The sequence below is a fragment of the Lutra lutra genome, chromosome 6, assembly GCF_902655055.1.
Source record: "Lutra lutra chromosome 6, mLutLut1.2, whole genome shotgun sequence".
NCBI classification, from domain to species: Eukaryota; Metazoa; Chordata; class Mammalia; order Carnivora; family Mustelidae; genus Lutra; species Lutra lutra.
The window spans coordinates 100,454,590-100,472,804 of record NC_062283.1 but is presented as its reverse complement, the minus strand read 5'-3'; the positions used below and the strand labels follow the sequence as shown (position 1 = coordinate 100,472,804).

The following is an 18,215-nucleotide window of genomic DNA, read 5'->3' as shown; positions in this document are numbered from 1 at the left end:
GAGGTTGAGTTTAGGGAATGAATATTTTGGTCATTCATTACACATTCAAAAATTTTAATAGATGTTCTTATAATTGTGTTCCCAAAAGACTGTAACAACTTTCTTTTCCACCTGCAAAACAGAAAAGCACCGTTTCCCTTGGAGTCTAGCCAGCAGTCCATATTAATCAATTTTGTATTAATTTTGAAACTGTTAAGTTATTTTAATTTTCTCCCCTTTTTGTCTTTTTCTATCTTTAGATTACAAATTACAAACACTCCTTTCTAGATCCATTTACTGAAATAATTTCTCTTATCTTTTGCCACCTAAATATTTTGAAATTTTTATGTATTAAAATGTAAAATAAAACACAGCAAAACAGTATCATAATATAATATATCCAAGTTAAAAATGACTTCTCCCTGGTCACTAGATTATACATATATACTTTTTCATACTTATATTTCACTATAAAGTTGGTATTGTTTCTTCTTGTTGAATTTTTCACATTTAAGGCTTTTAACTTAAATTGATTTTTGTATGTTTTAATATTCTTTTAAATAATCTTCCAATCAATTATTTTAAGCCCCACTTAAGGAATAATTTATCTTTTTCTCCTAATGACATTGTTAAATTTCCCTCTAAAAAAGTATTTACATTCCAAAGGGGGGACTTAATCTGAATAAATGTCAATAAATGTGAAAAGTACCTGGTCTTTCATTCTTGCTTTTCTTGGCAATGTAACTGTATTTAACTCTGAATCTGCTGGAATGCTTCTTAGTTCATGCTCTACTCTACAGATATTTTCATTTAGTGCTGCTTCTACTTTTCCAGTGGATGGTGCTGGGGAAGAACATGCTGAATCAGCAGGTTGAGGAGATATGCTTTCTCTTCTGTTAGTCCTGTCATTGTCATCATCATCATCATCACTGGACAAAATTACTATAAAGAAAATGTTAAATACTTCAGGTATTTCATTTCTGTCAGTTAAATATGAAATATTTATACCAAAGTGGGAAAGATACCAAATTTGCTTTGGATCTCTTCCAGATCTCTTCCAGAACTGAGATTAATAAAAACAAATGAAGATACAATCCATTCTATCTGATGAAAAATTAAATTTGGAGACAATTAAAAATGAAGACAGCATAAGAAACTGGCTTTTTAAAATAGAATATATAAATATGTAATTATTCTGTAGTCCATTACCATCACCCACACAGGAAATATACACAAGTTACAGCAAAATTTAAATGTTTATCATAGATCTATTTCAGAGTTCTAGAAAGTCTCAAGAATGAAGATAATCTGCATACAAATTGTTCAAAAAATGGCATGCATTTAAATGTATGTGAAACTCCATGTGACTAAATAATTTTATTTCACACAGGAAATCACTAAAATCATAATTGGTCCTTGGGACAATGTGGACCTGTGTGCACTGCTCAGTAAATTCTGTGGAGTAAATGAATGTGGGCATGAGAAGATATTAAGAAGGGAATTTGCTCTTAGACCCTCTACTCATTATTGGTCTTATCAACCCCATTTTTATATTACTCCCAAGAGCCACCCACAATGCACTTGAGTCAAACCCTAACTCCTTATTATGGTTTATAAATATACATAATCTGGCCATTGCCTACTTCAATTTTCCTACACTACGCCATTTCTACCTCTTTCTGCTCCAGGCACACCATCCACTTATATTCTGTTCCTCAATCTTCACAATGTCTTTTTGTCTGGACTGTAATTCCCCTAATACTTTGCATTTCTGTCATCAAAAAGCTTTTTGATTGACTACCCAACTTAAAGTAAGCGCATAGGTACTTGGCATATTCACAACAAATGATATACATTTTCTTTTGTTTTTTTTTGTTGTAGATGTTTATTTGCTCTCTCCCCACTACATATAAACTTGAGAGAGAGCAGAATCACTGCCTTGTTTACTGCTATATTTCCTGAGTTTAAAACCACCTGGAGAAGAAAAAGAATTCAAAAATCATATACTGAAGAACACATAACTTGTAGAAGCAATTTTCTTTTTTAGAATCCCACATGTAAATGTTTAGTTAATATTTTTTGAATAATACACATGCCCCAGAAAACCATAATCCCAGCATCACTCCATTTGTCTTTTTTATTTTGCTGTCTAGTCTCAGAAGCAAATGCTAAACGGGATCTTTTCAGAACTATTTCATTAACAAAAAACCTAACAAGCCAGATTACTAGGTCTAAGCAGATTTATACATATTTGAAAGTTAGGGTTTTTAAATTTACTATTTAGCTCATTTTCTCTTCTCTGTGAAATTAGGGTCAAAAATGGCACCTATTTCAAAGAATTGTCACAAGAATAAATGATTTAATACATAAAAGGTTTTAGCACAGTGCCTGACATATGTAAGCTTTTAAAAAAAAAGTTCATGAACTACATAATTTATTTACAATAAAAAATACAGAAACATGCATATGAAAGGGGAAGCAAACTGTTCTATTGATATTTTTTTTAATGGTGCTTCAGGGACACTAAAAACCTCTATATCCACTATAAAAAAAAAATCCATTTAAAGCCCCAATGCTGCAGCAGATAGAATTATACTACATAGTTCTTGTTTTATTAACTTAAAATAAATAAGGATTGTGCTCAATGACACCATACTTGCAAAGCAAACAGGAAGTGTGCAAAGATACCATATACTTAAAAATCTTATTCTCATAGCTGATTTCATTCTGTATATAGAATACATTCTATGTGATACATAAGATTCTGCATCAACATCTATGATGGACAAGTTGTGTCCCCTCAAAATTCATATATTAAAGCTCTAACCCCCCTGTTACTGTATTTGGAGATATAGCCGATAAGAAGGTAATAAATGTTAAAGGAGGTCATAAAAGTGTAGCCTTAATCTAATAGGACTGGTGTCCTTATAGGAAGAAGAAATGCAGAGATTTCTCTGTGCAAGCATAGAAGAAAGGCCATGTAAAGACACTGTGAGGAGGTGGCTGTCTACAAAGCGATGGCACCTTGATCTTGGACTTGCAGATTCCAGAAACGTGAGAAAATAAATATCTGTTGTTTAAGCTACTCAGTCGACAGTACTCTGTAATGGCAAACCAAGCACACTAATACAGAACCTTTGTGCTTATACTCCATCTTGTTCCTATAGATCCTTCTTACTTCATTCTTACCACACCCTTCTCCTTACTTCATTCTGGGCTCTCTTCAAAAGTTACTTTATCAAAGGTGTCTATTTTACCACCTATCTAAAATAGCACCCTTCCTCATCTTGACACCTAACAATTATCACTCTCTATTCCTTGGACCTTGCTTCACTTTTCTACACAGAATTTATCACCACTACTTGAGACACTGTACATTTTATTTATTTGACCACCCAGGACCTAATATAAGTTTCATTACAATAAACTACTTTAATAGGAATATAAATTTAAGAATGATTAAGTAGATAAGGAAAGAAGACTTTAGAACCAGAAAAACTTGTTTTATTAAAATCTAAACTCCAACAGTCCTTAAGTATATAATATCAAGAAGTTAATCTCCTTAAGCCTAGGCTGCCTCATTTATAAAATGGGATATATTCATGCCTACCTCACATGATTATAAAAACCAAAATTGGTTAGTGAATATACCTTTATCAGAAAGTAAGGCATAAAGTATTCAATAAGTTATTTTTTATTGTTAATACAAAATGTTCTTAAAACATTTTTCTCTATGTTTTAATGGGAAATAGTCTTTTTTTTTTCCCTTTTTTGAGCAGGGGAGGGAAAGAAATTTATGCTTTTTGGTTTTAATTCATGGCTGATATGGTCCTAGGTTAAGATCTAAATAGTAAACCACTTGAAGACCTCAAAACCACATAAATTTATTTTGTTTTTTTTTTCTTATCACCTTAGCCTTATTTATTAACCTCCAGTTCTCTCATCCTAGAAATCTCCTCTGGATTTGCTTCAATAATAGTACCCAGTAACTACCTAGTGAGAGTTTTCTTCATATCTAACCATTAAAATGTAAAAACCTCATCATTAGAAAAGATTCAAATGACATTAACAATATTTAATATTGTACTGGTATAACATGAAAATGCATCATAAAATATTCATCAAATACCAACACCAACATAATATAACCAAATGTTGGTTGGACACTCATCACACAGTAATCATTTTTTTAATTGAGTTCTCTTCTTTTTCCCCTTAAGATTTATTTATTTATTTGAGAGAGAGCGAGCACAAGTGGAAAGGCAGGGGGAGACAGAAAATCTCAAGCAGACTCTGAGCGTGGAGCCTGATGTCGGGTTCAAGTTCATGACCCTGACTGAGATTATGACCTGAATCAAAACCAGACTTGGACACTTGATCAACTAAACCACCCAGGAACCCAAGTTCTTTTTGAAAAATAAGCTAATGTACTGGTATGAGCTAAGGTTTTTACATTGAATCGAATTAAAATAGAACTTGACATATTTCCCAGGTTAAATTTTTTTTTAAAAATGTTATCCCCTTTTATTTAACAGTTTTTAAAGTAATGATTTGGAATCTAAGCAACCTCCAAAGGAGAGCTTTTCTTCTTTTGGGAGACCAAAGGAGAAACTATTATAAGCTAATTAATTTTAATATATTTAACATATTTTAAATTTTCATTTTCATTTCATTTTCAAATTTCATATTTGACAGGTAGTAGTCACGATACCTTTTGTGACCTAAGTAGTCCCATTACTGGTCAGTAGGAGCCCTTTCTTTTTAGCTCCTGTGTCCTTTTCACATGTCCACAGTCGTTTTTGACTATTTCCAATGCTTCCTGATGTGAGTAGATGATCTAGATCTATTAAACAGACTCCTGCTCTGGACTTGGAGTCAGCCATTTCTCTGGAAGTTCTAGTTATTTTTAGAAATGGTATTCAAAAACACAAATATGGGAACTAGGATTGTTCAATTCTATTTAAGAGAATACATTATAATAATCTCACACTATTATCTCCAATTTGAATTTAAAATTATGTAATTTTTACTTGTCTGATTTTACTTTTCAACTCTTTAAAACTGAAAATCTTGGTTTCATATATATAATACAATTGCTTATTTGCTTTATCAATATATGTGTTTAAAAGTAACGATACTAGTATTATTACTAACAATATTACTAAGTACATTTAGGATTTCTTTGCAGTTCTACTTAACCTTAAAATGTATCACATTAGGAATGTATAGCCACAGTATTAATTTAAATTCATTCGAAATAATTGTGTGTTCAAGCCACCAACTAGATACATAAATAGGTTCATTAGTTTCATCTTGGTTTTGATTTTTTTAAACTTCCAATTTAATTTTGTTTTATAATCATATAAAACATTTACATGGTTCCAAAGTCAAATCTACAAAAAAAGAGTTTGTCTGGAAATATGTAACATCTATCCCTAATTCCTACATTGTTTACTCCCTTCTAACCAACCACCTTTTAAAATTAGTTTCTGGTATATCATTCCATTAAAAAAAATCCTTATATTTTCTCTTGCCCTTCACAAACAAAGGGCAAGCACATACTCACTCTGATCTGTACCTTGCTTTTATTCATCTTATTAAAGATCTTAGAAATCACTCTACAGAATATTAAGTGAGATCTTTCTCTCCTTTTACAGCTCTGTATACTATAGTTTATACAACTACTTTCTGATGCCAGACTTTGGCTATTTATTACAAACAGGACTGCATTTCATATACACACATATATACATATACCTATGTCTAAAGGCAGGAAAAAGATTTAGGGAAAGAGTAAAAGTAAAAGAGTAAAAGGAACTAGTTTTCACTGAGTCCTTTCTATGTATCAAATATTTTATTTACTGGGCTATGCTAGGCAGTTTAAATTTTATTTACTTCCTCAAAAACACTGTCAGGCAGAAAATAATCCACTTACAAATCAGAGAGATTAAATTAACCAAACCAAAGTTAGAAAGTTGGGCATAACTGGCCTTTGACCTATGATTAATTGGGGCCAAGGTCTGTGCTTTTCTTTTTTTAATTATTTAAGATGGACAGGATGAGAACAAAGTCAGTTATTTTCCAACTACATGGACAGTTTTAATCGTCTACCCAAAAAACATGTTACATAACTGACAAAAGAGATACCTATTAAAACTATGCTTCTCAAATATGCTCATGCTCACATTAAAAATATATGTAAAAAATACTGGATTGATAGAAGTATTACTAAAGGGAGTAAAATACTTACTTGGATCATTTAGGTCTGACAGGCTTGTTTTCCTTTCTTTCAGGTTTGTGATTTTGGCTACTTTTGCCCTAGATAAAATGACTTTCCCATTAGTCTGTAAATAATTCTGTCTACTATCATCACAATTCACAATAATATCAACTGGAATCTTTCCCACACTGTTGCCATAAAACTTCTTGGATGATAATGCTGTGTTTTGTGACTTCTGTCCTCCAGAATTCTGATGAATTGATGTTCTTAATAATGGTCCAGAAGATTCACTCAAAGTTATAGCTTGTCTGCAATTTCTTTGCAAATCCTTAGGAAAAAGAATACCACAACTTTGGCATTTGGTCTGATTTTCCTTTTCTTTTCCACATTTTGGACAATATCCACACTGTTTAGAAACCTTAAGTTCCAAAAGAATAAAAAAAAAAAAAAAAGACTTTGGCATTTTATTTCAACATCATGGAATAAAAAGTAAGATCTCAAAATTAAGTGTCTTACTCCCCATCATTATCACCAAGGCTACCACAAAATGCTAACTACGAAATACATCATGTTACTTGGGATTTAGCATCAGGATGCTGGAAGGAATTGTTGGGACCATCTAGTCCCAACAGTCTTCACAATGGGCCATGCATACTTCTTAATGGCTACATAAAGGTTTTCTATGGTATACAGAGCATAAATAATCTTAAATATCTAAATCCTCAATTTCCACATATCATTCCAAAACCTGACCTGATTATGCCTCTGACGGAAAATTACCTCCTGCCAGAACTGTTCCCATAGTTTTAAAAAAAGCCCAACTTCCATGTGAAATATTATAATGGCATACTGATCTGGAATATAAAAACCACGAAACCAAACAAAAGGACAATTTTAAATGTTGGATAAAATCAGTTCTAAATACTGTTTAACAAAAACTTTTATAAGACAACTGATTTTTAAGACAGTGCTTCAAAAATATTTTAAGGATGGCCTAATCTAGGTTACAATTGTGAGATTATTAAAAATATTTTTGATGGTAGAGCTTCCTGTGATTTGGGGCATATAATTTAGGAGTTCAAGGATTCTTTTCAGACTCATGTACTTATTTACATGAAAAAGGTTCTTTAGCACATATGACTATAAGAAGGAAAAACACGATGAGATGTTGAATCCTGTCTGAATATCCAACATAATCTTTATTCATGGACACAGAAATTGAGAAAAACAATCAATGTCTCTAATTAAGACACGCATTTCTAATAATTTTACTTTTTATGTCAAATAGGTACTTATCAAACTATAACATAGTTTTAATCAGTCTACTATTAATAATCAAAATAACTCAATCAAAAAGAAATTTTTTTAAACACTTCAAGCCTTATATCATAGGAAATAAGTGGATAAATACTTCTAGCAGGGAGATGATAGAGACTGTAATTATTAAGTGCTATAGTATTTGGATGCTACCAGATCCATATACGAAGTGAGTTAACTACTCTATTACTCCTTTCATTTTGTCAACTACTACATCCAATGTAACCATTTATATTTGAAACAAAAACTGCTGAATGTCAACTTAAAAATACATAAGAGAATACACAGTTGTTTAATAAAGTCTTTTAGGTGACAGAAATCATCAAGCAGTTGCAGGATTGACCTTAAGTGGTAGTTATATATGATCACTTGTGTAAACATAAATTTCAAAATTCATTGAGCTAATGCTTAAGTTCTACACATTTTATTCTATGTAAATTTTTAACTAAAAAATATGTAGAAAAAAGTCTAAAACCTGGCATACTGTCTTATATCTCCTTGTTTTAAAGATGGGAAAACTGACAAAAATTATTTACCTTGTCCTACATGGCCCACAACAAAGCCGTTCTATTATATCATGCTACCTATTCAAGAATCTACCCCAGATAACAACAAAGAATGAAACCAAGCTTCAACCAAGGCAAAGGTGAACTTAGTAGAACATCAGCTCACTATCTTAGCAAAGGTGAAAAAAAAAAAAAAAAAAAAAAAAAAAAAAGAAACAAAAACATTCTCTGCCAGTACATAGCACAATTCAGTTATACTACTGGTAGAGTGTAGGTCTAAGGAATTTATTTTTCTCATAGGACTTTTGATAGCGCCTCGTGTATTTAGGACACATAGTTAGCAGGCAAACAACTGGTTAGACACAAATATTGGACAGACTATCTAACTCCAAAATTTTAGCCTATCATAAGGCAAAAAATTAATAGTATAGTTAAACCTTAAACAACACAGGTTTGAACTGCACAGGTCTACTTACATGATGATTTTTTTATAAATACAGTACAGTACTATAAACGCATTTTCTCTTATGATTTTAACATGTTCTTTTCTCTAAGTTACTTTATAGTAAGAATACAGTATATAATATAACATGCAAAAATATGTGTTAGTTGCCTTTGTTGTTGATAAGGCTTCCAGTCAACAGTAGATTATTAATAAAGTTTTGGGGGAGTTGAAAGTTGAATGAATATTTTCAACTGTTCAGGGGATCAGTACTTCTAACTCCTGTGTTGCTGAAAAGTCAACTGTATATTAATGAAATAATGCAATTATTCACTGATGAACTGCAAATGGTTGGCCATGTTCCACTGCACCTAAAAGGCAAACTCATCAATAAAGGAGTAGTTTCCATTTATATACCACCCTGCACTAAAATACCTGTCTAAGAAAAAATCTAAACTCAACTATTTTCATAATTAAAATGATCAAGTTGGGTATTGACTGACTCTAATTATTCACTGTCTGTAATAAAGATTAATAGGACATAGTTCAAAGAACAGACCTCATGAAAAGGTAATACTTCCACATATTTCCTTTTATAAAATTGGTATTAAATACAAAAAGCACATACTATTAAAGTTTCTGATATTAAAATACATAATGAAATAAACAGTGAGCTACTATCATATGCCTTCCATCAGCTAAGAAACACATACCTTGGAACTACTTTCAACAATTAAAAACAAAATGCAGGTTAACTGAACCAAATATATGTTAAATTTTCCATGATAAAAACTAGAGTTTCAGAATTTTATCAACCTAGTGATCTCAAAACCAGAATCTCAATACTGCTCATTTACTTTTAGTGAAGTGTGTATAAAGTTGTATTTTTCCATAACAATTTCATGTTAGATATAATTTCTTTTGGAAAATAAAGACTAATTAAAGAATCATTTTCCCCCTGTTGGTAGACTTTTACAAAATAAAGCAAATCCAAATCACTAATACATATTATCTGCTAGGCTTTATACATAAATAATAACCAATTACACTTAGTAAGAATGAGCCTGTCTCTATTGAGAACCACTGAGACATCATTTTTAGCAAAGAGTCTTATTATGTAAAATCTTATCAAATATCAAAGACTATGTTTCCTTAACCAGCATAAAGCATAGCATTTCACAGACTACATGTGGGGAAAAAACCCCACTAATCTTGTCTAAGAATTAAAAATTACATAGAGGGTGGCTAGAATCAATTCTTTATGTTCACTAAGAACAGAATAAGAACAACTGGCATGGAAGTGAAAAGTAAAAGGAAGATTTATTTTGGATGTTAAAAATATTCTGAGGTTTTCAGCTTGCATCCCGAGGGAAGGATGGTGTGTCTTGGGAAAAGCTTTTGTCTTTTCTCTTTCTTCTTCACCTGAATCAAGCAGTGGGCAAGGTAGTGCGGAAATGCCAGTACGGCCTAAGCCTAGCTTAGGCTGGTATGCCAGGAAAATAATCAAATAAAAAGCAACTAAAATCAATAAGTAAATATACTGGACATGATGGAAGTCAGGTTTCTCAGTCAGAGAAGGAAGTTACAAACATGAAAAGTGGTAAAGACCAAGATAAACACTGTGGTTTTAGACTAGAATAGGAATTACCAGTATGAATTCATGAATTTTATTTTTTTGGCAGGGAGGGCTTTTTTTTTTTTTTTTTGGCCTCAACTCAATCTCAAGGCAGCTCCAGATGAATTCATGGATTTTAACATGTACTAAATACTAACATATAAACACACATATATTTACTAGTTTTGTCCACTGAGAGGGCCTATAAACCTGATACCAAGTAGCAATGAGCATAACCTAATAGGAACAATGGGTCCTTGGAGAAATGAATGACTGTAAAACTGAGACAGAGAAAATACAAAGAAGTCTAGACCATCTGGTTACATCAAAAATTAAGGGCAGTACTCAAAGAATGATGTGGATATGTCAAAAAGAAAGAGGAGACAGCTTAAATAGCTTCCCAGGGGATAAGACTGGAACAACTTAAGCATCAAAATAATAACAGTGACAGAATGTAACTTTTTTGAGTAAGAATCCATGTTGTGTGAACTACACTTCAATTAAAAAAAAAAAAAGGAATCTATACATCTGTGCTGACATAAAGGAATACATTAAGTAAAGGTAAGATAAGGAAACCCTCTACCTTATAGTAGCTCATCCTTAATTCATGAGCTACTGGTAGAGTACCTTACCTTACACTAATTCATCTTATTAATAAATAAGAAATACCCACTAATTAACTTTACAGTGGACAAATCTAGGAAAGTACATCTTAAGATAAAAGTTATAATCTGAAAATCAACATTGTATGCATTCTGATACGATGTAATGATAAGATTACAGAATCACTTCAGAGAATTCCTGAAAAATGGATGAAGAAATCATGAAGAAACATCATATTTTCCACAATATCAAGGTGATGAAAGACATGGAAAGACTAAGGAATTATTCCAGAGTAAGGAAGACTAAAGATCATACAATTAAATATAACACAATTCTGAACCGGATCCTGTTCTGATAAAGGACATTAATTAGGTGAAATTTGAATGGGGTTTGTGGATAAGACAGTAATTTTGGGTCCATGCTAATTAAAAAATTTTGACAGTTGCACTACGATTATGTAAGAAAATGCCTCCTCTCTACCCCCTGGCTTTTTTAAGGAAACATGCACTAAAGTATTAAGTGTTAAATGGGCATCATGTCTGTTACTTATACTCAAATGGTACAGAAACATACACACACACACACCACACCACACCTCACCATATCACACCATACCACACCACACCACACTACAGAGGTAAGGGGGAAGGAAGGCAGGGAAAGCAATATATCAGATGTGGAAAACTGGAGAATCTAGTAGAAGAATATATGGACAGTCTTTTTGTTATTTCTTCAATTTTTTGTAAATTTTAAATTATTTCCAAATATTTCTGGTTGAGAGCTATTATTTGGAGTATGTTGCAGGAAGGCAATGATCAATTGTTTTCAGAAGAAAGGTATTCTACATTTTGGATAGTGAAAAAAAATGACATAATGAGGGCAGAAAAGTTTGCTTAAATAACTTTTCTAGGTCTTTTCTAGTCCTGTTAAGAAAAGATCACCTAGAATTTAGTAAGTACTAAAAATAGTATTGATAAAAATATCAACTGATTAACAACAAAGAGTAATTTCTCCACCCACCTCTAAATCAGTTAAACATTTTTTTGAAGCAGGAGACAGAGCAGGTGGAGACTGATATGTGCTACTGTGACGTTTCTGTGGTACCTTCCTTTTAATTTCAGACTCCAGGTGTGATTCAGACTCTTCAGCTTTCTTCATTACACGATCTAAAGGAAGGAGGAAAAAAACAGAAGTACTGAAATGAAATTTAATAAATTCCTCATGATCTTTGCTTATAAACAATGCTAATTTATATTGTAAAATTCTTACGTTTTGGTTAAAATAAATTAATGTTTCACAATGTATATAATAAGGAGTAACCAAGGGGCGCCTGGGTGGCTCAGCGGGTTAAGGCCTCTGCCTTCGGCTCAGGTCATGATCCCAGGGTTCTGGAATCGAGCCCCGCATCGGGCTCTCTGCTCAGCGGGGAGCCTGCTTCCTCCTCTCTCTCTGCCTGCCTCTCTGCCTACTTGCGATCTCTCTGTCAAATAAATAAATAAATAATCTTAAAAAAAAATAATAATAATAAGGAGTAACCAAAACTTGGAAGCAGGGAGAGATGGCTGAGTTAGAGGATCTGGAACTCACTTCCTCCCTCAGGCACCAAGGCAACAACTACATACAATACAACTCACTCTGAAAACGAAGCACCATTTTTCTTGCGCTTCAGTCTAGCTGACCAGACACTTGGAGGTGCCAGTTATAATACTATCTATCTATCTTACTATAGTGAACTGTTTACTTCTCCCCAGCATTTGCCTGTGGATCCACCCTGACTCAAGCAGCCAAACCCCATGTGTGCCTCCAAAGAACCTCCCACAACACCCCACCCAGTGAGCAACCCCTCAGGGACAGTGCCTCTCCTACAAGCAGACTCACAGCAGCTGCAGCTGTACCTCTCAGCCAGGTGTGCCAAGAGCTAACCCTACCCATCAGCAAGGCCACCACAGCCACAGCCAGATCTCTCAGCCAGCCCTGCTCACCAGTATACCCACAAAAGTCATGGCTTTGTCACAACAGGAAGGTATACACACAACCTATACAGGGGATACCCCTGGAGGACCTGTTTCTAGTGACTGGGGTTAATGTGCTACCCAACCTCATAGGATGCCTTCTATATAATACCACTGCTTTCAAGATCAGAAGTAGGTGACCTACCCAATACAAAGAAACAAACAGAGAGAGTCAGAAAAATGAGAACACAGTGAGATATGTTCCAAACAAAAGGAGTAAGACAAAACCTCAGAAAAAGAACTAAATGAAATGGAGATACATAATTTGCCCAATGAAGAATTCAAAGTAGTGGTCATAAAGAGGCTCACTGGACATGAAAGAAGACCAGATGAACAAAACAACAACTCTGACATAGAGATAAAAAATTTAAAAAGAGCCAATCAGAGCTGAAGAATACAACTGCCGAAATTAAAAATACATTAGAGGGAATCAACATCAGATTAGAGAATGCAGGAGAATAGATGAACAATCTGGAAGATATGGTAATGCAAACTACCCAAGCTGAACAGTAAAGCAAACAAACAAACAAAAAGGACAGGTTAAGAAATCTCTGGGACAACATCAATTATATTAACATCAAGTATAATTAACATTCATATTATAGGGGTCCCAAGGAAGGAAAAAAAAGGGGCAGATAATTTAATTAAAGAAATAACGACTGAAAACCTCCCTAACTTGGGGAAGGAAACAGATATCCAGGTATAGAAGCAGAGAGAGAGAACCCCAAACAAGTTGAAGCCAGAGAGGTCCATACCAAAACAGATAATAAAATCTCAAAGATTAAAGATAAAGTGAAAATCTTAAAAACAGCAGGAGAAAAAACAAATAGTTACATAAGAAGGAAACCACATTAAGGCTACCAGCTGATTTTTCAGCAGAAACTTTGCTGACCAGAAGAAAGTAGTATGATTATATTCAAAGTGATGAAAGGGAAAAACCCACAACCAAGAATACTTTACTAGGCAAGCTACATGTTCAGAATTAAAGGAGAGCTAAAGAGTTTCCCAGACAAACACAAGTTAAAGAAGTTCATCATCACTAAACTACCTTATAAGAAATGTTAAGGGGACTTCTTTTTTTAAGATTTTATTTTTATTATTTATTGAGAGAGAGAGAGAGAAAATGTGTGAGAGCAAGTGCAAACAGGGAGGGGCAGAAGGAATGGGAGAAGCAGGTTCTTCACTGAGCAGGGAGCCCAATGCAGGGCTTGATCCCAGGACCATGGAATCAAGACCTGAGCTGAAGGCAAACTCTCAACCCACTGAGCCACCCAGGTACCCCAGGACTATAAACGCTTGTGCACAGAAAATGAAACCATCAACAAAATGATAAAGAAACCTACCGAACAGAAGAAGAAGATATCTGCAAATAATATTATTTGATAGGGGATTAATATCCAAAATATATAAAGAACTCATACAACTCAAAATCAAAAAGACAAATAATCCAAATAAAAAATGAGCAGAGGATCTGAAAAGACATTTTTCCAAAGACAGACACATGAGAAGATGAATCAACATTACTAATAATCAGGAAAATGCAAATCAAAACCATGATGAGATAGTACCTCACGTGCCAGTTAGAATGGCTAATCAAAAAGACAAGAAGTAACAAGTGTTGATGAGGATGTGGAGGAAAGGGAATCCTTGCTCCCTATGACTGGGAATATAAACTGGTATAGCCCCTATGAAAAACAGTATGGGGGTTCCTCAAAAAAAATTAAAAAGAAGAAATACCACAGGATCCAGTAATTCCACTACTGGGTACGTACCCAAAGAATTTTTTTAAAAAATTGAATTTGAAATGATTTATCCACTGCTATGTTTACAAAAACACACATACACATACACAAAAAGGAAATTTTGCCATTTAGTGACAATATAGACCTAGAGGATATAGTGCTAAGCAAAATAAATCAAACAGAAAGACTTCATAATTTCACTTACGTGTGGAATCTAAAAAAAAATCAATCAAACAAACAAACAGCAGAAACAGACTCATAAACTGATGGTGGCCAAGAGGGGGAAGGGTGGGCAAAATGAGTCAAAAGGACTAGGGATACAGGCTTCCAGTTATGGAATGAATAAATCACAAGGATAAAAGGCACAGCATAAGAAACAGTTAATGTAACTGTAATTGTGTTGTATGGTAACAGATGGTAGCTACACTTGTGGTGAGCACAGCATAATTTACAGAGTTGTCGAATCACTATGTTGTACACCTGAAACTAAAGTGATATTTTATGTCAACCATACTTCAGTAAAAATACTATTAATAAAAGAATAACCAGAACATGGGGCGCCTGGGTGGCTCAGTGGGTTGAGCCTCTGCCTTCAGCTCAGGTCATGATCTCGGGGTCCTGGGATCGAGCCCCGCGTTGGGCTCTCTGCTCAGCAGTGAGCCTGCTTCCTCCTCTCTCTGCCTGCCTCTCTGCCTACTTGTGATCTCTCTCTCTCTCTCTCTCTGTCAAATAAATAAATAAAATCTTAAAAAAAAAAAAAAAAAAAAGAATAACCAGAACTTTAAGTTGCAGCCCTGTCCTAGTAGCTCTACTCTACTTTTCATTCCTCACCAGATCTCCTCACACACTGTGGACCACTTTTGTCAAGAGTACCAATATTCTCCTCAGGCTATTCTGTTACTAAGGCAGCAGAAGTACTTTTCACACTGAATCAATCAACGGAATCAATCTCTCTCTCTCTCCCTCTCTCACACACACACACACAATTTTTTCTAAGTTAGTTATTCTTCTTAGATTAGTAATGAAAGGGGCGTGTGAATGGCTCTGTAGGCTAAGCATCCAACTCTTATTAGTTTTGGCTCAGGTCATGATCTCAGGGTCGTGAAATTGAGCCCTGTGACAAACTCTCCCTTTGCCCATCCCTCCCTAAAATAAAAAATAATAATAATTAGTAATGAGAAAAAATTTTAATTCAAATACTGGCTACAACTGTTCAGATGAAGGAAACTAAACTAATGGTTTTTTACGTTCAAGAATATGAAAGGATTTTCCTCATTACTTTTCAATGTAAATTTTCATTAGGGATATAATTAGAATTTTTAAGTGAGCAACAAAAACGGGACAGTATTTATTACAATCTGATTTTATCAGTAAAGATTTAAGTATGCAAGAAGATAATGTATGTTTCTAAAACATGTTAATGAATCTACAAATCAAAATGTTCTACCTGCATAATCCCAAATTTGTTAAATACTTCCATATTCCTATCTTCAATATCCTATCTTTTAATTTTTTTAAATAAGAAGATTATCTGCACATAGAAATCAACATTGTGTAATATTTGAGTTTGATATACAATACTGTGTTAAGAAGACTATATTCTTGTTATTATAATCACATAGACTTGCACTAAGTGCATTGTACTTTCTCAGCCTTTGGCCGTTCAAACACCTTTACTTTCCTAGACATCAAAGCTGAAATCTAAGTAATAGTTGACTTCTCCTTGTACCTCCTTCCTAACATTCAAGGAATTCTACTAACAGCTCTTAAATTCATTCTTCCTCTCGAACATCGCTGCCACTACATTTCAGATACTTAGCTCTTGCCAAATTGATTTTCCTCACTCCAAATGGGCTTGGTTTAAATCCTTCCCCACTATTGCCAAAGTGATCTAACAAAAAAAATGACTATCATTCTAATGCTTAAAATAGCTCAATGAATCTAGTAGCTAAGGAAAAAATTCAGAACCAAAGCTCTTCACACAGCATGTTTGTGCTGATGTTCCAGTCTTCCAAACAAACTGTACTTCAAAGGGATGTATTTTTCCAGTGTTTTTCCTTTCATCCTCTTACATATATTGCTATTGTCTCCACAAGTAAAGCCCTCCCTATTTATCTAAGTAAATTCAAACTATTCTTTGTTAAGCTATGTCTGCCTCACGCTAAGCATGCATAAGCAATATTTGGAGCTTCCACAGTATTTTATCTGTACTTCTATTAGCACCTCATTTTATTTACTGTTATTATTTGTACTGATCTGTTTCATCCCATTATACAGTGAGCTCTGAAAGAGCAGAAGTCATGTTTTAGCCACGTATTTTCCCAGTGTCCAGAAACTGCACAAGCTAATAAGGGCTCAAAAAATGTTTACTGGATTAATGAATCACATTACAAAAGACAGAACTATATGACACACTTTAAAAAGATGAAATTACATGGGTGAAAAGAATGCTGTTATTATGTCATTTCTGAAAATGCCTTAACTTTGCCACACAGAAATACTGATTCACTTGCACATCTAGAAATATAAAGACTTAGCCTCCAAAGAAGAGAAACTGAAAGCTTCTCTGAACAACTAATATCTGAGAGAACTAATATCTTTAGAGAAGCTACTCTAGTCCAGAGCAGCCAAGTTTTAGTTATCACTCCTATGAAGATTAAATTACTTTGTTAGACTAAGACATAAGAAGCAGTTTCTATACAATGAGTATTAAAGCGGGATAAGAAGAAAACAGAATGTTCACCCAAGACCACAATAAGGAACACCAAGATTAGGATATTTCTTGTTGGATTTTCTAGCTCAACATCTTTTTATTTATTTTTTATTTTTTTAAATATTTTATTTATTTGAGAGAGAGAGAGAAAGAATGAGCCTGCTGGCGGGGAGGAGTGTGGGGAAGGGAGAAGCAGAGTCCCCACTGGGCAGGGAGCCCAAAACAGGCTTGATCCCAGGACCCTGAGATAATGACTTGAGCTGAAGTCAGATGCTTAACTAAATGAGCTACCCAGCTGTCCCTCAACATCTTTTTACCATACCATGCTATCTCCAGCTAAGCAGAAAAGGTGAGCATATGGGAGCTATTATGGCATAAGTACAAGTGATTAATGGGTTGAATACAGAGAATAAATTTTTAATCTAATTTAAAAAAAGGTCCTCCATAAAAAGAAATGTTCATGTCAGCTTTATTCATAATAGTCAAAAACTGGAAACAACCCAGGGGTCTAATATCAGGAGAATGAATAAACAAACTGGCACATCTGTATAATGGAATACTAAAAATGAACAAACTACAAATGCAGGCAACAACACAGATCAATCCCCCCAAAATTATCCTGAATGAAAAAAAGTCTTACATAAAAGAGTACATAATGTATTATTCCACTTATATGAAGTTCTAGAATAGGTAAAATTAGTCTATGCAGGGAAAAATCAGAACAATGACTACCTTTGACAGGGCAGGAATGAAGACTAACTGGGAAGGAAGATGAAATAACTTTCTGAGGTGATGATACTATCTTATTATGTACTTACAGGGATTTGAGTTAGAAAGGTTTGTGTACTTGCTAAAATTTATTAAACTGTATACTTAAGATCTGTGCATTTCACTGTATGTAAATTTTTATTTCAAAGAAGAAAACTATGAACAAATATTGAACTGTAAATAATGATATGCCTCAAGTGTTTAGTAGTAAAGTGTACTGGTGTCTGCAATTTACTCAACTGCAGTTTGTTCTAAAATGCATAAAAAAATAAATTCATATACAAATAAATGTAATAAA

At 33.7% G+C, this 18,215-nt stretch overlaps 1 protein-coding gene across 7 annotated transcripts in view; it reads right to left on the bottom strand.

Moving 5' to 3' along the window:
* The window catches only part of SENP6 (SUMO specific peptidase 6), a 125,744-nt gene that overhangs the window by 42,766 nt on the left and 64,763 nt on the right, over positions 1–18,215 (bottom strand). For 4 of the 7 annotated variants that reach the window (XM_047732377.1, XM_047732378.1, XM_047732379.1 and 1 more), the window contains 3 exons: positions 11,703–11,848; positions 6,230–6,617; positions 689–921 (listed from right to left, as the gene is read on the bottom strand). In XM_047732377.1, coding sequence (XP_047588333.1) covers positions 689–921; positions 6,230–6,617; positions 11,703–11,848 — 767 coding nt within the window. The remainder of the gene's footprint in view (positions 1–688; positions 922–6,229; positions 6,618–11,702; positions 11,849–18,215) is intronic. The other 3 variants (XM_047732380.1, XM_047732381.1, XM_047732383.1) reach the window with 2 other exon arrangements.